Source organism: Vombatus ursinus, unplaced genomic scaffold (genome assembly GCF_900497805.2).
Source record: "Vombatus ursinus unplaced genomic scaffold, bare-nosed wombat genome assembly UNPS02014772.1, whole genome shotgun sequence".
NCBI classification, from domain to species: domain Eukaryota; kingdom Metazoa; phylum Chordata; class Mammalia; order Diprotodontia; family Vombatidae; genus Vombatus; species Vombatus ursinus.
The window spans coordinates 15,588,549-15,611,558 of NW_020954550.1; the positions used below are offsets into that span (position 1 = coordinate 15,588,549).

General features: G+C 35.7%; 1 protein-coding gene across 7 annotated transcripts in view; it reads left to right on the forward strand.

Annotated features, from left to right (window-relative positions):
• LOC114044126 (DEP domain-containing protein 1B) overlaps positions 1–23,010 on the forward strand; it is a 262,877-nt gene that overhangs the window by 218,181 nt on the left and 21,686 nt on the right. For all 7 annotated transcript variants that reach the window (XM_027863428.1, XM_027863429.1, XM_027863430.1 and 4 more), the window contains one exon: positions 5,703–5,843. In XM_027863428.1, the coding sequence (XP_027719229.1) occupies positions 5,703–5,843 (141 nt within the window). The remainder of the gene's footprint in view (positions 1–5,702; positions 5,844–23,010) is intronic.

The window sequence follows — 23,010 nt, forward strand, 5'->3', positions numbered from 1 at the left end:
ATGTCTTGTCTAATTGGCTTGCTTAGTAAGGAAGTCATTCTGACTCAAAGGTCTGAGTTATGGAACATTTTAAAATAAATGCAGCCTTTTTAACTTCAAAATGAAAATTTCTGGATTTATTAAGTTCTCATTCACTCTAGGCAGAGCACTATTATACTAGTTTCTTGGTAACAGATAAAACAGTAGTACCTCATATAAGCAATGTAATTCACCAAAATTATTATAATTAAATTAGAAATAATATATGCATCTGAGTAGTATATCATCAAAGCTCAGTCGCAGTTCACTGTGTGGTCTGAGAGGGGAAAGGTCATTCCTTTTCAAGACATGTGAAGGATGGTTGAGAGAACGTAGGGGAGAAGGCCTGTCAGTAGGCATTGAAATAGTCCAGGAAGGTGGTAATTAGGGCCTATACTAGGATGGTAGTAGTATGAATGGAGGGCAAGGGATGGATTCAAGAGAGATTTTGGGAAAAAACTGAATTTAGTTATGGGATATGAGAGTTGAGAGAAAGAGAAGAGTAAGAGATAACTCTAAGACACAAAATGATGTTAATAAGAAAAGGAAAGGAAGAAGAAGGTTATATTTTTTCAGGGCTTTGATCTATGAGAATTATTTGTAATTAGCATATCCATTATTGCATACAAGTTGCTACTAAAGTGATATTTGAAAACAATGTGTAGACCTCTGCTGCCAAGAAGGCTACATTTTCTTCTTTTTGACTCTATTTCACACCTTTTTCTCTCTGTAGCACAGAGGATACAGGTACAACTCTAAAGTATTTCTCCTCCCAGTGTCTTCTAATCTATTTTTGTCACCCATTGGCACCTTGGACTGAGAGTTTGGATACGTGTTCATAGCTCAGCTTTACTATGGACACAACACTTGATCACTCAGCTCCTATTTCCCCAATTGTAAAATGAAGAAGATGGAACAGATTCTGAGATTCAATGGAACAGATTCCTTGCTATTCCATTCTATGATTTTGTGTCATACCTTGGCAACTTAGGACCCTTGCTGTCATTTCTTATCTTCACCAATTCACCTGCCTTCCAATCTTTCTCATGGTTTTTCTTCTCCTCTACCTCCTCCCCACAAAAATCATTTGCCTGTATCACCTTGCTTCAGAACCATGTTCTCTGGGTTTTAATGATTGCCAGTTGAATAAATATTTATTGAGTTCTGGAAGATACAGAGGGCTAAAAAGACAGTCTCTGCCTTCATAGAGCTTACAGTTTCATTGGTGAAGCAAGACTTACATGTAAAAGAAAACTAGAGAATAATACAAGATGACATTAGAACGCAGTGCCAAAAAGGAGAGTTTTCTATGAACTTGAGTAGTCAGGAAAGATTTTTAGGCAAGTTTGGCTTTGGTTGGAATTGAGTAGAAAGAGCAGTGGTGTGTGAATTCCAGGCAGAGGTGAGTTACCCAAGTGGAGAAAGGTTTACTCTAAGGCTTCAGAAGGGTCTTTCATCTTTGTATCCCCTGCACCTTGTACTCAGTACCTAGCATGTAGCAGATGCTTAATAAAGGTTTGTTGCATTAAAGAATGAGCATGGCATATTCAAGGGACAAGAAAGAGACTGTCTTGGATGCAATGAAAAGTTTGAGTGGAGAGTAGTGGCACCCGATGTTGGAAGGGAAGAGCTAAAGGACCGTCAGTGCTGAGCTGAGGAGTTTGAATATTATCAAATGAGATAATATTTGTACAAAGCACTTAGCCCAGGGCCAGGCACCAAGTAAGTGCTATATAAATACTTCTTCCCTTCTTTCTCCCCTCCCTATGTGATCCTGTGGTCAGGTTGTGTCATGGATTCCTTTGGAAGTTTGGTAAAATATAGATCCTTTCTCAAAATAATGTTTTTGTGAGAATAAAATAAAACAGGACTAAAAAGGAAACACATCTTTAAAAAAATAGTTATCAATATAACTATCCATCAAACTAGATAAACCTAGAAAACCATTAAATGATGACTGAAGGCTCAGAAATGAGACCTCTTAAAAAGCATTAAAGGAACTAGAATTATCTATTCCTGGAAAAGAAAAAGCTGATGGATGATTACACAATGACCATTAAATGTATTAAGTATACTTATATTAGGTTGTAATTTCTGGAGGCTTAGACTGCCATATATATTTGTCCTGCACTCTTTAGTGCTTTATATGCAACATTTACTAAGTAAATATTTGTTAAGTTTTCCTATTGTGTGTATTCACTAAAGTCAATACAATAGGAAAAGACCTTAAACAGTGCTTTTGAATCCACTTCACAAGATCAGTAAGTTTACCAGGATTCCATTTGGCCAGAAAAATGTTCTTTGACCTCCTTCAAAGTCATTTCACCTACAACCCAGGTCCTCATGAAAGCCTTCAAAAGAGCAATCGATTAGATAGGTAGGTTATCTTGTATTTTTAGGCCCATTGCCTCGTGTTCTTTGTTTGCTCTCTCCTTTCCAATTTTTTTCTAGGTTGTCTGCATATGATTGATTATTTTTTCCCTTCATAGAATCATTATACTCTTAGAGCTGGAAGGGACCTTAGAGCTTGTATAGGCCAACCTTCTCCTTTTTTAAAAGATAAAACTGAGGTCAAAGGAGGCATGGCTGTCTTAATTACCAGGAGAATTTTATGCTGCTACTAGCAGAAGTTTTTCAAATGCATCTATGATCTTGCCAATTTAGGAGTTCCCTCCAACATGGATCACTGGCTAGCATGTTTGCCTGCCCAACCTGTGCCACTCTTGTCCTTATCTCCCCCAAGGTCTGTCATGGAGGGTCCACCCAGTGTGCTTGAGGCCTTTCTTGTTTTCTCCTGACATCACAGTATTGGCCTTCACAATCATATTGCCTCCAGTGCAAATCTCTCTATAGACTTAATACAACCTGGTGGTTCTTGCCTTCATTTTCTTTAATGCTACTTTAATCTCTTTGGTAACACCTCAAGGACTGTGGTGTTGGGGTTCAGGTGTAGTGTTCCTTGATAACTATCTTTAATGGAGAAAAAATTTAAAATTTTTTTTACAAATCTTTTCCATTTTTTCTTTTGTTTGTAGTCCTTTTTTTCCATCTTCATCCTCAAATGTCCTTAGCATGATTTTGTTTAGTTGGTTATTTTGTCAAGCTTTCTTAAAATTGGTTTTTACCCTTCACTGCTTTTCTTTCTACTTTATTAGACTGTCATCTTTCTTTATAAGGTTTTAGAAATGGACTCTTTTATCTGCTTATTGGAACAATTAACTTACATTGGTTTAACTTCTCAATTACATTATAATAGTTGTTGATGTCATTTCTGGTATCCAATTCCTATTTTTTATAACATTTAAGTAATTCAAGGTCAAATCTTTCTAATTGTAGGCTGTCTTTTTCCCCTCATTATTCTTTCTTTTTCTTTTTTAAAATACAAATTCTAATCTTTACTCTCAGAAATTGATGGTCTGACTGTAACAAGATAATTGACTCAGGAATAACTTCCACCTCAATATGATATCTTTTTTCGTTCATTAAAATATAGGCAATTTGGGGGGGTTTTATGCTGTTGTTTATTGTTCTCCATGACCTATCAATTCTTTTTTTTTTTTTCAAGAAAGTATTCATGATAAAGAGGCATAAAGCCTCTGCATAATTTACAGGTGTTTGGCTTCTCTCTTTTCTTTCTTCTCAGCCATAATTTCTCGTTTATTTCTCCCTATACTTACATTTTCCATCTTTGCAATGAAGTCACCGAGTGTCAGAGTATAGGTCCCGATTAGTGAGAACGATGGATCCCATTGGGGGTCAGATTATTCATATTTGAACTTTATGTTTCTCTTGGGCTGGGACAAATGACCATATTTCATATAATTATAATTTTAGGTAGAATGAATTTGAATACATGTGACACTTCATGGGATTAATTATTTACACTAATCAAGACCTGGCTGATTTGATTTGAAGAATTTTGCCAAGTCAAGTTGTTGATAAAATATCTCTGCCATTTTATCCTCAGTTACTGATATTAGTGAGTGAGCAACATTAATTTCATGGTGGTCTTTTTGTAAAGAGTTATATTATTACTACAATATGTGATGAAAATTATCCCATGGAGTAGTATTTCTTATATTTAGATGTATGATAAAACCAACTTCTGCCAACTTCTTTCATTGCCTCTTCAAGGAGTGCTTGTGTGCCATCCTATTTCCCTGCATTTTTTTCTTTTGTTCTGATTTGTTTTATAATTTCAAGGATTTTGAGACTGATATGATTTAGCTCCCTGAATAGTATTAATATACTCATTGGTCATTGTACAAGGACTTTTCATTTAAGAGTTTTTTTGGTTGTATAATTAGTTTTCAAGTTGTGTCCAATTCTTCATGACCTCATTTGGGGTTTTTGTGGCAAAGATACTGGAGTGGTTTGCTGTTTCCTTCTCTAGCTCATTTTACAGATGAGGAAACTGAGGTAAACAGGGTTAAATGACTTGCCCAGGGTAACACAGCTCGTAACTGTGTCTGAGGCTGATTTGAGCACAGAGATGAATCTTCCTGACTCCAGGCCCAGCATGTGTCACCAGGAGACAAAATGAAGCTCGTTGACAATGTAAACATTGTGATTCTTCATATCTTTTATCCCCTTTCCTGCTACTCTGCCACCTCCCTGCAGAAGTAAAAGTGGGCTGTACCAGAATGAAGGCCATTTTTTCATTTTTCTTTGTTTTTTTGGGTTGCTATAGAAAGAATTTTTTTTTTTTCCATCATGGAATAGTCAGTCTACTAGTGATGTGCCTATCTGTGATTACTTAAGTTGGTCCTTGGAAAACAAACACAGTTTGTTGGCAGTGCTATATCCAAAGAATTTTCCTTAATGGTAGGAATCTGCCATAGCAAGGTTATGTGCTCTCTGGCCTACCCTTTGAGAAGCCATGCTGTGGGGAGGACTCTGTGAAGGTGGAACAAGTTACTAAAGCAAATTGTAAAATCTTCTTCTCTGGATGGTTTTAAAATTAGGATTGAATCATTTACACAGATATAAGGGAATAGATAACCATACTCTCCCATGTGATTTCATGGTATAGAAAACATAGAAATAGTTGCCTTTTTTCATGTGGTTTATATCAAAATGGTATATTCTTTAAACTGCACCAAGTGATAATTTTTCAGTTTCCCTAGGAGTTGTGTTTTCTTCAGTATCTCAGCATAACTGTATCATGGCCAAGAAAAATTTGAGAATATCTGAAAGCTACTGATACCTTTCATTTTTTAAAAAGATTTTTAGAAAGGCACAAAGAAAATTTAAAAATTTAATAAATAATAAATTTATTTATTGAAATAAATCTATTTTAAAATAGATTAAGCTATAGTCTAATTCTTGTTGCTTTTTTATAATTGATGTTAAATTGTCCATAACACTCTGCCACTAACTTACTGTGTAGCCTTTGATAACTCTCTTCCCCTTTCTGTTCTTCCATTTCCTCATCTAAATATAAAGGAAGAAGGTGGACTAGCTGATCTTTGAGCTCTTTAGCAGTGCTCACATCCTGATTCTCTGAATGTGAAATACGTAGTTAGCCAACGTTAAGGCTATATATTTCTTTGTTGTGACAATTTATGTTTATAACATTAGTTTTCTTTATGAAACATGTTTGATCTTTAATAAAAATATTTATCTAGCTTTGCTAATGAAATTCCTTTTTCTTTCTTTCTTTCTTTCTTTTTTTTTTTAAACAGGGCCTACTTGTCCAGACTTGAAGCAGCCTATGTATTCAGGGTTTGAAAAAGATGTCTTTAAAACTATAGCAGATTACTATGGTCACTTGAAGGAACCTCTGCTCACATTTCAGCTTTTTGATGTCTTTGTCAGTGTCCTGGGTAAGTTGCAATATAATGAATAGAAGACTGTACCATAGGAACGGAACCATTTCTTCTTGCATTATCTTAAGGCTTTCATCTGCTACAGCTCGCAGCATTTCAGGGAATTAAAATCTATTGTCCAATGAAGGGTGTTTGATTTAGTTTGAACTCTTCTATGAGAATACTCTAAGGCAGGAAGACATTTAAGGCTTGTATGAGACCCCAGGCAAAAGGCCTATTGGTTTAAATTTTATGAAGAATAATAATATACTGGAATATCATCTTCTTATGAGAAAGTCTAACATCACTGCTGAAGTAACAAGTGAGTTTGGCATTTACAGTCCTTTATTAAATCTACTACACAGGATAGGACTTTATTAACACCCAAGTGTAGGAATTTTATTTTTAACCAGGAGATCAAACTTTTGTTTTATGAAAGAAATAGATTTTTATACTGACGGCATCATTTCAGTCTTGTGTATTTATCTTACAGACAAATAATTCCCATCCAAGTCACATAGTAGGGTGAATAAAGTTCACGTTTTCATTGTAAGTTCTTCAAAATTTGTTACTTTCTTCAGAGAAGCACATTCTTGGTTGGCCATTTGGATGTTCTGTTTAGTAATCATTCTTGTTTTGACACTAAGGAGTTTGATTAAAAGTCTAAATCACATGACATAATACAAAAATGAGAGAATTAGTATATCCCTGGTCTTCAATGTTCTTGATGTTTTAACAGGAAACATAATCTCTCTGCCTGGAGCTGTACTATTAATGGCTATTGCTATGGTGCCTAAGAAACAGGAAAATTGTCAGCTTTATGAATACAAATTATTGTTCTGTGAATGAGAAAGCTGATATTTTAACGTGGTAATTTGGAGCCTAGAATATTGTCAGAACTCATAATATTAAGTAATGACAAATACTAATTATAAGGCATGCACCAGGGAGTAGATTTGTGTTTTCAAAACAAGTCAACACTGGAGAAAAGAATCCAGAAACAATCATCTGCTACCTGGATTTTACTGTCTTTCTGCATTGTGCCTAGTTTTTTTTTTTCCTTTTTTTTAAATAGAACCTTAGTGTAAGAAGGCACCTCAGGCACCATTGAATCCAACTCCTACCGAGGTCATCCGTCCTATATATAATTTGTCTAATAAGTAGTCATATAGCTTCTTCTTGAATACCCCCAGTGATGGGAAATTTACTACTTTATGAGGTAATTAATTTTATTTTTATACTGTTGTAATAATTAGGAAGCTTTTTCTTATGTTGAAACAAAATCTGTCTTATTTCTGATTCCCTTGCTACCATAATATCATCCCCCCTGCACCCGCACCCCAAGCATCTTCCACCTACTGGTATTAGTTCTGTTTTCAGAGGGTGGGAGGAAAGGTGTGTGTATGTGGGGGAACAGAACAAATCATTATAATGGCAGTTTGTTCCATCTTATTTTTTTTAAATAAGGTTGTGTTGATATTTTCTGTTTCTTACATCACTCTGATATCTCATGTATCCCTCCTCCCCCTACCAGAGAACCAACCCATATGACAAATAGTATTTTTTGGAGAAGAAAAAAAAAGTCAGCATCACTGATTGATACATTAAAAAAGCCTGAAAACATGTGCAGTGGGTAACACTGTGGACCTCACACCTCCACGAAGAAGTAGCTTAGGAATGTCTTCTCATACTCTTTATTTGAATCACACTTGATCTTTATAAGTTTGTTGCATGTGCTTTTAATTTTTTTAGTATGTATCTGTTCTTTCCATTGTTCTTTAATTGTTATAGTCTTCTGTATATTGTTTTCTTAGTTCTACTTGCTTCACTATGTATCAGTTCATATAGATTTTTCCATGCTTCTCTGTATTTATGACACATCTCATTTCTTATAGCACAATAGTATTCTATTACATTCATATACCACAATTTATTTAGCTGTTCCCTAATTGATAGGCATTTACTTTGTTTCCACTTCTTAGCTATCATAATAAGTGCTGCCATGAGTATTTTGGAGTGTATGGGGACTTTTTCCTCATTGATGGCTTCCTTAGAGTATAAAGAGTTTCTGGTTCAAAGGTTATGGACATTTTAGTCACTTTATTTGCATAATCCCAAATTGCTTTCCAAAATGTTTGTATAATTTCACAGTTCCACCAACAAAAAAATTAGAGTTCTCATCTTTCCCATAGCCCTTCCAGTATTGACTGTTGCCATTTTTGCCAATTTGCAGAATATGAGGCGAAACCTTAGGGTTGTTTGGATTTGCATTTCTCTTTTTATTAGTGATTTGCTCCTTGTTATTTTTAAAGATCAGGAAGAAGTCCCTTAAAGAAGCTTCATGGAAAGGAAAATGGAATATCATGATTTATCAGTATGATTAGAGGAGGTGATAGTTAATGTAACCATCTGGTTTGGAGTCTTTACAGAGAAAATTAAAACTGGAGACCTAAACCTAACCTAAACCTAAACCCAAACCTAAAGTTTGAAATATCCATAGTATCAATTCAATCCTTAATCTTTTTACATTAGGCAAGTTTAGAGTCGCACAGTTTACCTTTGAACATCCATTTAAAGTCTTTGAAAAGAGCTACTCGTTGGCTATTCTTCTTCCTTTGATTTTTTTTTCTTGTCACCATAACTAGCATTTCTAAAATAATATTATATAATAGTGTTGATAATGGACATCCTTGCTTCACTCCTGATCTTATCGGGAAAGATTCTAGTTTATTTCCATTACAGACAATGCTTGCTCTTGGTTTTGGATAGATACCACTTATTTTAAGAAAGGCTCCATTTATTCCTATGCTCTCTAGTGTTTTTAATAGGAATGAGCATATTTTGTCAAAAGTTTTTTCTGCATCTATTGAGATAATCATATGATTTTTGTTGGTTTTGTTATTGATATGGTCAATTATGCTGATAGTTTTCCTAATATTGAACCAGCCCTGTATTCCTGGTATAAATACCACTTGCTCATAGTGTGTGTCCTTTGTGACATATTGATATAATCTTCTTGATAGTATTTTATTTAAATTTTTTGCATCAGTGTTTGTTAGGCAAATTAGCCTATAATTTTCTGTATTTACTCTCCCTGGTTTAGATATAAAAACTATATTTGTGTCACAAAAGGAATTTGTTAGGACTCCTTTAATAACTGTTTTTTTGCAGACAGTTTATATAATATTGGAATTAATAATGCTTTAAATTATTGGTAAAATTCACTTGTAAATCCATCTGGTCATGAGGATTTTTTCTTAGAGAGCTCATTATTATTATGGCTTGTTAAATTTCTTTTTCTAAGACAGAGTTATTTAAGTATTCTATTTCTCTTTCTATTAATCCAGGTAATTTATCTTTTTATAAATACTCATTCATTTCACTTATATTGTCAGTTTTATTGGCATATAATTGGGTGAAATAGCTCCCAATAATTGCTTTCATTTCATCTTCATTGGTGGTACATTCATACTTTTTATTTTTGATACTGATAATTTGTTTTTCATTTTTTAAATCAAATTAACCAATGGTTTATCTATTTCATTGGTTTTCTCATAAAACCAGCTCCAAGTTTTATTTATTAGTTAAAATTTTTTGAACTTTCAATTTTTTTCATTAATATTTCCTTTGATTTTTAGGATTAATTAGGGGTTTTTAATTTGTTCTTTTTCTAGTTTTTGTTGTTACATGCCCGATTCATTTGTCTATTCTCTCTGTGTCTGTCTGTCTTTCTCTTTCTGTCTCTGTGTAACATGGCTAGTATGGAAATATGTTTTATATGACTTCATATATATATATATATAACTGATACATTGCTTGTCTTCTCAATGGGTGAGGGAGGAACTGGAGGGAGGCAGAGGATTTTTTAAAAAATTATTTTTAAAAATAAATTAAAAATAGTTTTTAAAAAAGAAAAGAGATACTCCATCCACTTTGCTGAAGGTTTTCATGGTGTTTTTTGGTTTGAACTGAGTTTTTAGTCTAGTGAAGGGCATTTTACTTTGTAGTTGGACTTTATGCCAAAGATAATAATCCTGGGAATATTTAGTGGCTGTTGAGGTTTTTGAGGTATGAAATAGGATTTCTTTGAGTTCTTTTAAAATGTACTCTTTAAAAAAAAAAAACCACTTAACTTCACCAAATAAATCTAGGAACAATCCCTTACTGCCTTTAAATTTTTATAGTCCTTCATTTCCAGAAACTGTTTCTTTTAGTGAAAGTTGGGTGTGTAAGTTGTGAGAACTTGAACTGCCCCAGACATCTGTGAAGATAGCATGGTAGCATGTGAATATCTCAGTTAGCTACAAATGGGAAATGGTTCTGTTGTTTCTCACATTTAATTTAAAACAATCCATGAATAAAATAAATATTTTCAGTGCTTTTTATGCTATATGTTTTTTTGGGGGGTAGGTAGTGTGGTGGGTGAAAGATAAAATGACTAAGAAAACAAAGATTCAATCTTCCAAGCATATTCATTTATCCAGCAGTGCATGCCAATTGCCCAACAAACTGGCACTAGACACCCTCTGTATAGGCCTGGACCTCGAATACAGGAGGAGACAAACTCTTATAATTAAAAATAATTAATCAAATAAGTATAATTATCTATTATTATTATTTTTTTGGCTAGGCAATGGAGTTAAGTGACTTGCCCAGGGTCACACAGCTAGTAAATGTTATGTGTCTGAGGCTGGATTTGAACTCAGGTCCTCCTGACTCCAGGGCCAGTGCTCTATCCACTGCACCACCTAGCTTCCCCTTTTTTTAAAAAATTTTTTAGGATGATTATCTAAAAGGAAACAATACAACATTAGGCAATCTTGTTTCTAACTGGATGAAAGATTAGGGACTGAGAGCTAACAGGTGCAATTCCCTAAAATCAGAAAAAGAGATGTTCCACTTCCCCCAAGTGTCTGTAAACAATCATAAGGAACAAGAAAACAATATCTAATTGATCAGTATGGGGCCAGTTTTTAGATAAGACATATGAATTGCTTGAGATATATAACTGGAAGCAAACTCCTTGCATCAATCTTTGGGTCTGGTTTCTGGTTAGTATAACCGAGGTCATTAGTTAAGGATCTCTAAGCAGTAGGCAGAGGCAGTCCAGCTTCCCAGACATACAGGGCTAGGGTTCAAATAGTGCAATAAAGTTTTCCCCCAATTCCCACAATTGAATAAAGTTTTCTCACAGTACAGACATTGAACTAGACCCATAATTGAATAGAAATTAAGCTAGCTGCAGAATTGAGTCACAAGATGGAGACAGAGTGGTTCACTCAATACAATTAACCACTTGCTGTTCTAATCCCCTCAAATCTTTAGACCCACCCCAAAATCATAAGCTATTTGTCCATAATTAGATATGATTTGAGAAGATGAAGAAATAATTACACAAAGGCATATAAAGAAGGGTAGGAGATATGTTGAAGGATAGGGTGACTAATAAAGTTTATATATTGATGGGATGCCAGTCTGAAACTGAGTTTATTTTCCCCTCATTTATTTGTCCCGATCTTACTGTTCCAGTGAAAGGTACAATTGAACTGTACTGGTCCGACATAGCTTAGAAGACACTTTAGACAGTCTCAATGCCTTGTGCTCCGTAAAACTAAGGGCGCCTCCCCAAGTTGCTGCAATGACCTTGTTGGGGCCACCCACTTTTTGTTGTGAAGAGGGAATGGGCTAATAGTATAGGCTGTTGGGAATAATTTCCCAGACCCCAGGTTAAGAACTCTTGGCCTAGATGGTGTCCAAGATCCCTTCCTCCTCTAACTCTATGGTTCTCTGATCTGATGTGTGATGCTTTGACTTCCCTCCAAGTTAACCTGGAGTCCCACTAATTGTTACCTTTTCAGTTTCATCAATAATTTCTGAATCCCCCTGTCTTTAGATAAATTTTTTTTGTATATCCTAAAAATGAATTATTTATTTATTTTTAACATTATTTTCTCTTTAAATTTTGAGCTCCAAATTCTCTCCCTCCCACCCCTTCCCCACCCACTGAGAAAGTAAGCAATATATCAATTATAAATGTGAAATCATACAAAACATTTCTATGTTAGCCATAATTTTTTTTAAAAAGCAAGAAAAAATAAAGGAAATGAGAAAATTATGCTCTTTTAGTTTGCACTCAGCTCATCTATCTAGAGGTGGATAGCATTTTTTCAACATAGATTCTTTGGAATTGTCTTTGTATTGATCAGAGTAGCCAAGTCTTTCATAGTTGTAGATCATATTTCTTCATCTTATCTGAGAGCACAGTATGAGAAACTCTTATCAAATGCTTTGCTAAAATCTGAGTATACACATCCCTCTAGCAGTTCCCTCATCTACCAGTCTAGTTATTATCACAAAACAAAAACGAAATGTGATTACTTTGTTTTTGATGCAGTTTTTAGTGAACCCTGCTTTACTTTCTTAATCATATATTCTAAAACTTGGCTAGGAATAAAATTCAGACTCGTTATTCTATAGTTCTTTTTATTTATTTATTTTTAATTAAATTTTTTTTTAAATTTTTTCCTCTTTTTTTATTAATTTATTTTTAATTTTCAACATTCACTTCCATAAGCTTTTGAGTTTTAAATTTTCTCCCCTTACTTCCCTGCCTTCCTCCCCAAGACAGCATGCAATCTGATATAGGCTCTACATATACATTCCTATTAAACATATTTTCACATTAGTCATGTTGTAAAGAAGAATTAGAACCAATAGGAGGAACTCAAAAGAAAGAAGAAACAAAACAAAACAGAAGTAAAAAAAAAAAAAGAACAAATAGTATGCTTCGATCTGCATTCAAACTCCATAGTTCTTTCTCTGGATGTGGATAGCACCTTCTATCATGAGACCTTTGGAGATGTCTTAGATCCTTGTATTGCTGAGAAGTGCTAAGTCTATCAAAGTTAGTCACTGCACAGTGTTGCTGTTAACTGTGTACAATGTTCTCCTGGTTCTGCTCATTTCAGTCAGCCTCAGTCATACAAGTCTTTACAGGTTTGTTTTTTTTTAAGTCCGCTTGCTCATCATTTCTTATAGCACAATAGTATTCCATTACATTCATATACCACAACTTGTTCAGCCATTCCCCAATGGATGGGCATCCTCTCAATTTCCAATTCTTTGCCACCACAAAAAGAGCTGCTATGAATATTTTTGTACATGTGGGTCCTTTTCCCATTTGTATGATTTCTTTGGGATACAGCCCTAGAAGTGCTATTGCTGGGTCAAAGGGTATGCACATTTTTATAGCCCTTTGGGCAGAGTTCCAAATTGTTCTCCAAAATGGTTTCACCAACAATCATTCTGTAGTTCTTAATGATGTTTTGCAGTCCCGCATCCTCTTCATGTTTTTGGAAAATCAGGACAAAGTTTGCCCTGATGTGTTATTTAAATGGTTTTCCAAGGTCTTTCTAAGATCACCCTCTTTGGCTCATTGCTCACACCTACTACTTCTTTCAGACTCTAGGGTCTAATTCATTAATAAGTTTTATTCAAGGAGGGTAATTACATGCTGCCTGACCTAATCACTTATCTTTGGTTTCTATTCACTGTTAATCATTTTTGTTCTACTTCTTCTCAGACTAGAGATCATTTTCCCTGGAGGAGAAAACAGAAACAAAATGAGTATTGAATAGTTGAGCCCTACCTTTTTACTGGCTTCTCTTCAGCAAGCAGCCATACCATCCCTTCTTAGCCATACTATCCTATCATAGCTAAAAAATATGTATGGTGTTGATTTCTAGCCTCACTTCATCTGGAGCTCCCTAGAACTCTTAAATTCTTTTAATCATTGCCAATATTGATAGGATAATAATTGGCACCCAGATGATGATTGGCTTCCAGATTTGCTTGTTAAAAAAAAGGCACATTTGATTTAGTTCATAAGAATATGAAATTTAAAAATCTGATAATATTCTGGAGGGTTGGTACAGATAGAACAAAACCACTTTCCAGTCCAGGCCAACCACATCCGTGGTCAGTATATTCAATCTAATGCATGAGCTTTGAGAAGAAAGTTACACACTTCCATTTCTTTTGTTTTTATTCTTGTCTTAAGTAGTCACTGAGTTTACTGGAACACTAAATTATAATGCTTCCTTTCTTAATCCAACTACATTCCAAATTCTTTCCCCATTGGAAGAAGATTGCCCTGGTGGATTATGTAGTTTATTTGGTTACATTTCTTTTCTTTTTCCTTTGAATGGGACTAAATTGTTCTTACTTCACAGATGGAAAGAAGATAGGATCATAGGATTTAAAACTGAAAGAGTCTTGTCCTCTTGTCTAATCCCCTCATTTGGTAGATAAGGAAACTCTGACCCTAGTGGTTAAATGAATTGTTCAAGATCACCCAAATCATCAGTAGCATAGTCAGGGTGTGAATTCAGGTGTTCTTGAGTCCAGATCCTCTAGTTTTCACCACATTCCTCTGCCCTAAGTCAGAAGATCTGGTTCTGCTGCTAGTTATGTGACCCTAGGGAAATTCCCATTTCTTGGAGTCCCTTCTGGCTCTAGAAAGCTACATAATATAGTAATTCTTTGACTTCTCTGGGCCTCATTTTTTTTTCCAGATTAGAGAATCTGCTATAGTCATAAAGACATGAAGTCTGAGTATTAAACTTATTTTGCTTCTGGAAAAAAATAAGACAACCAAATTTGTATTATGATTTTTTTTTAGGATGAGGAGTAAAGTATTTAAGATAAGATGTATACTTCATGCTTTATAGAAGGTGGTTTTTATGTCTATGTAATTGTTTTTTTTAATATATTGATAATTATATTTCAATATACTTTGGTTTCCTTTGTAATTCTATATATTTTATTTTATGCAAAAGATATTCTGAGAAGGGGTCCATAGGCTTCCCCAGGCTGCCCGGAGGTACCATGATACACAAAAAGAAGGTTAAGAACCTCCTCTTTATAGCTTTTTTAAAAAAGTCCCCAAAGTATACAATAGGAATTTTTTAAAATGTAAAACTAGTAAAAGTAAACAATTTTTGTAATTCCTCTGCACTGAGGGCAAGCAGTAAGTTATAAATATAGTTATACATATACATACATACATACATACACAAAAACACACATACTGTGTCAAATGAACGATGAAATGACTGAGAAAACAAAGGCTTGAGCCTCCAAACATTTCAATTTCTTAAGCAGTACATCCCCATTGCCTAACAAATTGGGACCAGCCCTCTTTCTCAGCTTAGGGCTGGACCCCAAATATAGAGGAAGGCAGATTTTTATGCATAAAAACAAATAAGACCAATTAATTAAAAGAAAACAGTTAACCAGGATATAAAATTTGGTAATCTGATTTCTAATTGAAGGAAAGATTAGAGGCTTTCCAAGTTGGGAGAAAAATCATATAATATAATGAGGTCTAAAATGATTCCAGAGACACTGTCTTTTTCTTTTCTTTTTTTTTTTTTAACATTTTCTTTTTTAAAAAAGCTTTTATTTAGTATTTTATTTTTCCCCAGTTACATGTAAAAATAATTTTTAACATTTGATTTTAAAACTCTGAGTTCCAAATTCTCTCCCTTCCTCCTTCCCCACTCCCCACCCCCATTGAGAAGACAATCAATTTGATATAGGTTATACATGTGTAGTCATGCAAAACACTTCCAGATAGTCATGTTGTGAAAGAAAATATAGACAAGATATAAAAACTCAAGAAAAATAAAGTCAAAAAAGTATGTTTCAATCTGTATTCAAATACCCTCAGTTCTTTCTCTGGGGATGGAGAGCATCATAAGTCCTTCAGAGTTGTCTTAGATCATTGTATTGCTTAGAATAGCTAAGTCATTCATAGCCGGTCATCTTACAATATTGCTGTTACTGTGTACATTTCACTTTACATCAATCCATGTAAGTCTTTCTAGGTTTTTCTGAGAGCATCCTTCTCATCATTTCAAAACTGCCATTTTTTTTTTTTCCGGTGAGGCAGTTGGGGTTAAGTGACTTGCCCAGAGTCACACAGCTAGTAAGTTTTATGTGTCTGAGGTCACATTTGAACTCAGGTCCTCCTGACTTCAGGGCTGGTGCTCTATCCACTGCACCACCTAACTGTGCCAGACTGCCATTTTCACAAGAGAAGGAATAGTACTCTTTTATTTTTTTTCTTCCTGGACTGGGCCTTACATCTTCTGTGTGTAGGGAAACTCCCTGGTAAGAAAACATCTTCTTCCTATGCAGATCTATGAAATCTGTACATATCTGTAACTTAATAGTCTTAGAGAGTAGCTTGGAGCACTGAGAGGGTCACACAGATGGTAAAAGTTAGAGGAAGGATTTGAACCCAGATGTTCCTGACTCCAGGGCCAGCATTCTACTCCACTTCACTGCCCCTTAATTGTAATCATAACTGTTTCTGTTTATTTGGTCATTTATAGTTACAAAACACTTTACAGACACAATAAAACACTGGCATTTGTACGGAACTTCAGGCTTTTCCTTGGATGTTATTGATGTTATCTCATTTTATCTACCTAATACTTCCAAGAGGTGTGTAATTTGAATAAATATATTGATACCCTTTTACAACAGAGGAATCTGCCGCCTAGAAAAGTGAAGTGATTTTCCCAAGGTCCCACAGCTAGAAAATGGCAGAACTAATTCCAAATCCAGAGAACCTTTCTTCATTCCACAATCCTGTGAGATAGACAGTATAACTGTTAGCCCCATTTTACAGATCAGGACACGAAGGCTCAAACAAGTAAAGCACTTGCCCAAGGTCACATCTAGTAAATCCAGCTTTCACTCAAATCCAAGTCTTTTACCTTAAAGCCCAATTCCTATCTCCCTTTGCTTCTGGAAGTCCTAGTGTATCTAAAAGCTACTTGTATATTAGCCTCCTGTGCTGCCTTTCTTTGTATCCTCAGCACTTAGTACCATGCCTGGAACATAGTAGGTGCTTAATAAATGTTGATTGACTGACTTTGCTGAAGAATTAAGTCAAAAAGAATGCAATTCCATGCAATAAAATGGTGACACTGAAACTGTAGTAAAATAACTTGATGGTCTGGAGTAGCAATGTTCTTTGAGAGAAGGCTGATAAACAAAGGAGTCCTGCAAGAAGTAATAATAATTACACGCATGCAGAATAGAGAACTCTACTACTTTATGTAAAAGCTAGTGGCACAGTGAATAGAGCACTGGCCTGAAGTCAGGAAGACCTGAGTTCAAATCTGGTCTCAGACACTAGCTGTGTGATGCTGGGCAAGTCACTTAATCTCTGTTTGTATCAGTTTCTTCATATGTAAAATGGGGGTAATTATAGCACCTATCTCACAGGGTTGTTCTGAGGATCAAATGCAATAATAATTGTTAAGTATTTATCAGAGTGCCTGGCACTCTGGTAAAGCCTAATATAAATGTTAGCCATGATGATGATCTGAGTTCAAATCCGACCTCAGACACTTCTTAGTTGTTCAACCCTGGACAAGTCATTTAACCTGTTTGCCTCAATTTCCTCAACCATAAAATGGGGACAATAATAACACCTACTTCACAAGGTTGTTGTGAGGATCAAATGAGATAATATTGCTTACTCCTTTCTCCTTCCTTCCCTCCTTGTAGTTCAGAAGCTAAACTCAGAAGATTTTAAAGTTGATTTCTTTACTGTTTATTGCTGCAGTCTGCTTTTGTCAGGCAGCCTTTGCTAAATGAAGCAGATAAAATCCCCTGTTACTGAGCATCTGCTTAGGACTACAGAAGAGACTAGAGGGAAACTTCGTTAAGAAGTGGGAGTTCTGTGTCAGCCAGCATCCCACATGGCCAAGATCCAGAGACAGAAATGTAAACTGATGATGTCATCATTGTAGTATTTGGGGGAATGCTGAAACAAGGGCCACGTTTCAAACTTCCTGTTGAAAAGTTACTTTAAGATGATACTGGATAAAAATTGACAAGCATGCCCCACCCTTTTGTAGCTTAACTCATTGGCAGGTCCCCTGATCCTTAGCTTCGTGCTTCCCTTTCCTCCATCTTCTGCAGTAGGTCTATGTTTGGAAATAAATTGGATCAAGAAGTAGATAATGTGTGGAGGGCAAATAAACTTAAGTTAGTCCATTAAACTGTTAGTTTTCAGAAGTTTGCGAACATAAAAATAAAGCTTCAGCAGGAGTTATTAATGAAGTCAGAAACTGAAACTGACTTATTCGATAAAGTTTCATGTTGCAAAAGTTATGTTGAATAATTGTTTTTTTTTTCCCTTCTGAAAATTAGTGCTTTTTTGGGATTCTATTTTATTATTATGGAAAACACCCAATTCACCAACATGTTCATTTATTTATTTTGAATGTTCATTTATTTATATTTTCTTTGATTTTAAGTTTTTGCTTCTCACAAAATGACAAAAATTGAGGCTGCACAATGTAGTGGATAGAGCATAGGACCAGGAGGAAGGAAGACTTTGGTTTGAACCCCTCCTAGGAAATACTTACTCAGTATTTTACCTTGGCCAAGTTGCTTAAACTCATTGTGTCTTAGTTTCCTCAGGTGTAAAATGATAGGATTGGATTCAGTGATCTCTAAGGTTTCTTCTGGCTCTAAATCTATGATCCTAGAGTTCAGCCAGTACCTCTTTTTTTATAACAAAAATTAAGCAATTATAAGTAAATTTAATTAGTATGTTTGTAATTTGTCTAAATAAATTATTATTTAACATTGAATATGCTGAATATACTAACTTTATTTGTAAGCCAAGTTATACATAATGTGATTTTATATTTTTAAAACAGAGATTTTAGGTCTGTAAACTATATGGAAATTTATTGCTTCTATGTCTTTTTCCCCCTCACCAAGTTTTTAGCTAGTACCTCCTAAACCACTGTTGGAAAAGGAGAGAGAGGAAAAAAAAAAGCAGAAGGGAAGAAATTGTTTTTAATAAAGTTTTTTATTAATCTGTTCTTCTCTCTTACTCCTCCCTCCCCAACTAATCAAATTTAAAACAAAACAAAAACCAGTATCATTCTATACAAATCTGCATACCTTATTTGTCTTTTTCAGCATTTTAAGATTATCACCTCCCTGTCAAGAATCAAGTGGTACGTTTTTTCATCATGCTTTTGAATTCATGGCTTATCGTTGTGATGAACAGAGTTCTAAAATCTTTCCAAGTTTTTTTTTTCCCCTATGTTGTATAAATTGTTCTCCTAGTTTCGTCCAGATCATTCTGTATTGGTTCATAGAGGTCTTCCTGTTTTGATCTGCAGTTGTCTATTTCATCATTTCTTTTGGCACAATAATGTTTCATTTCATTTATGTACCACAATTTCTTTAGTTATTCCCAATGGGAGACAGCTGCTTTGTTTCCAATTTTGGCCAAAGAAGGTTTTTCCCAATGCATTTAATAATTCTGGAAATTTTTTATGTCTTTCTGTATCTCAGGGTGGTCTATAGTGAGTCAACATGTGTGAAAAGTGCCTTATAGACTATAAAGAAGATAAAAGCATTATGTAGATGAAGAGTTACAGATTGTCATCCTGGAAATGCTGATGCCACTCAGGATTTATCCTCCAAAAATGCCTTCATAAGAGAAGGATTTATTCACCTGCTTCCCGCAGCTCCTCATGCTTTATATGCTGTTAGAGCTCCCAGATTCCTTTGAGAGACTCCAGCTATGAAACCTGCTCTTTTATTATTATTCTTTTAAAAGAGAACTAGAGAAACCAACAGCATTCATTCTTTGCCTTCCCTTCATTTAGGACTCCCCACCTACCTATCACATCTCCCCCCTGCCCCCCATAAGTAAGAAAATGACTGTTCCCTGCTTATATATTTTAAAATACCTGGTTTTCATTGTAGTTGTAGAAATACTGTTCTCTTTGCTGCTTTCATCCTTACCCTGAGCTTTGGAGTGCAAAATGGTGTTTTGCTCACTCTAATGTGTTCTCATGTAAATCACTTTAATTCCAGGATTATCCTGTTCACCATTTGGGAGAGCTGTCAGGTCCTAGCTGAGTCTGCTGTTTGAATATCTCTTTGTTCTTTTCTCATCTTTAAAGAAAAAGCACTAAGCTCTTCATCAAAACCCTTTAAACTCTCCTCCCCTTCAGTGATAAAGCTTCTTCTGCCCAGCTTCTGACAGACTCAGAGCCATTCAGATGCTGTTGTTGGCCACAGAAATACTCCATTTCCCCCTTTCTCTCCATTATATATAATTAATTCTGTGCAGTTGCTGCAAACCATGGCTTTCTGTAAAGATGGCTGTTGGTCTCTATAATCTTTTTTCCTCTCTTTTTGCAGAAATATAATACAAGGCAACAAATTTATTCCCTGCATTGGGGAAGACAAGGGACAAGACTTGGGTCTGTGTAATGACGGGAGATGCGGGCCACAGAGAGCAGATGGAATGAGCCGTCTCCTTCCGACCCACCTTGTCTCCTTGGTCTGTGGTGTCCAATTTTCTTCTTCAGAGAAAACACTGATGCTGCAATCGTATAGTTTTAAAGACTTTGTAGCTTTCTCCCACTTATTTTTGAGTAGTTTCCTGTTGTTTCCTTTGCTCATTCCCAGGCTTCATACCCATTTTTATGTCATGGTTTCAGAAGCAGAGGCTAGTCTCATTTCAGAAAATGCTCCTGGCTCATTGTTCCATACAGCTTTTACTGCTGTTCAGGTTTCTTTTAGAATATGATTTTAGTGGTTGGGCTTTGCTGCTTCATGGTTTTATTTTCAGCTTCTCATTTGTCTTGCAAATAGACCAGGACAGATAAAGTACATTGGTCATTATGGTTGATCATCATAAAAAGTACCTTACATTTATATAATGCTACTACTGTTGCTAAGTGCCTAAAAGGCATCATCTTTTATCTCTACAATCCCTCTGTGGAATGGATTGTATTAAATGTTGTTTCCCCCATTTCACAGATAAGGAAATTGAGGATTAGAGAGGTGGCCTGACTTGCCACTGGTGACACGCATGAGTCAGAAGCAGTATTTGAATCCCAGATCTCTCCTGATTGCAAGTCTGGGCCTCTTTCCACTTTGCCATACTTTTTTCTATCTGTTGATTACTGACAGAGCTCAAACCCATCAGTGAGTTAGGGGGGTGTCTACCCCAAGCATGTGAAGACTTCCCCTGGTGGAAGGAGGGGATGAGAACAATTTGTTCCAATGGCCATGAAGGCGGCTGAAGCAGATGCTGTGGAGCTCTTAGAACTTGGTCAAACATCAAAAAGATACCAAGATCATTCACTGTATCCCAGGCCATTGCTAGTCATCTTGACTTTTGTCCTGCCATTGGACTTGGGTGACTGTGGAAGAGAGAGTGAGACTGACAACTTTGTGCAACTCTGCCTCACTTAAATCCAATTCATTCATAAGTCAAGATATCACCCATGATGTCACTGGTCCTCTTCAGAAACAAAGACCAATATGACAACAAATTGCTATAGCTGCAAATTGGGGGAACCCCTAGAATATGGGGAAACAACCCCCCCAAAAAAACAACTAAAATTTGAAGCTAAATAAAAACCAACATAGAAGGGATAAAGTGAGCCAGCTACATGAGTATTACTAGCCTAGGACATGATTTGTCAATGTATTGCTGATGGGACCAGGCTATCTCCTAAGTCTTTGGTCATGGAGATTAAAATGTGAATGATGTTAAGATAAGAGTGATCTAATTATTTGTAACCCATCCATCATGAAGTAATGTCCTAAGAGAAGGGGGGTGGTGGTTTGCATGGTCTAGAAAGAGCCAATAATGAAAAATTTAATAGTTTATCCTTGACTAGATGACAGGAATATTTAATGCTGATTGTTAGATGCCTGTAATTCAATTCCATGTAAATCCATAGAAAGAAAGAAAGAAAGAAAGAAAGAAAGAAAGAAAGAAAGAAAGAAAGGATTTATGTGAAATAACACTATTAACTAGGAGGGATCAAGGAAAGCCTGACTGAGGAGGTGGTGTCTGGGCCAAGCAAAAAGAAATTTCAAAGGCAGATCTGAGGAGGCAGTGCTAGGAGGTGAATGGCTTCAATTTTTATAGTCTTGAGTAGCAAGAGGGAATGCCTTCATCAGATATGGGGAAGTATGGGGGGATGGGAGAGAAATTAGATCCATTTTGTACTTTTTGAGTTTGAGATACCTTTATGACATCCAGAAATGTCCAGTGGGGAATAGATACTAGATTTTTGGGAGACACAGTGGTGGAGCAGAAAGAGAGCTGGGCTTTGAGTATTATACTTGGGAGTTATGAGACCAAGGTTCAAATCCTCCCTCTGCTACTTACTATGTGTGTGTGACCTTGGACAAAATACTAAGATCTCTGATCCTCAGTTTCCTCATCTGTAAAATGAAGGAGTTGGACTAGATGACCTGTAAGGTCACTCTAAGCTCTAAATCTATGATCCTTTGTGAGAGGCGAAGGCTGCGTATGTGGGTATGTGTAGCAGAGAAGGCTAAGTCCTTCATAACCTGACGGCAGTGACCCTTCCAACTCCATTTGCTTTGATTGCTTGCCCAATAACCTTCTGATACTGTTAGCATTTCTCATATTGGCTTTCCTACTGGGAAGAGAAAGTGCTGACCATCTTATGAAAGGATTCCATACTGCTTGGTAGTCCTATTTCTTGGTTTTACATTGGTACTCTGCTATCTAAATTAATCTTTAGTGAGTTTGGCTGGCATGAATGAATAATCTGATCGATCTTGGAAGAACTGATAATACTCTGTTGCTAAACCTTTAAAGCCAAGGCCCAGATTGTGGGACACTATTGGGACTTAAGAGGCTCAGCCTGAGCAGCCAGACTGCTCTCCTGGCTCTCTCTTATTTTCTACACTTTTATCATCATCACAACTACCATAGTCATATGTTGTAGATAGCTTTTATTCTTTTAATTGAAAAGAACACAGAATTGTTATCGTCAATTAGCATGAAATAAATATCAACAGCAAGCTAAATCTAGTTGAATCAAGGGAGCTTATTGAGTACAAGTAGAGTTGAAAAGATCTTGGATATTTGGACCTCTTTCACCAAATTTTTCAAATTTTTCACATTTATTCAAATGATTAAACTAGTAGGCTTATCTCCAAAAAAATCCTTCCACCTCACCCCTTCCATTCCTGACAGTCTAGTTCAGTAAAACTTTTTTCTTCTCTTTCTATACTCTCCTGCTTGACTACCTTACCCACTACCCTGGCTTCAGTAATTATTTAATTGACCTGTCAGTTC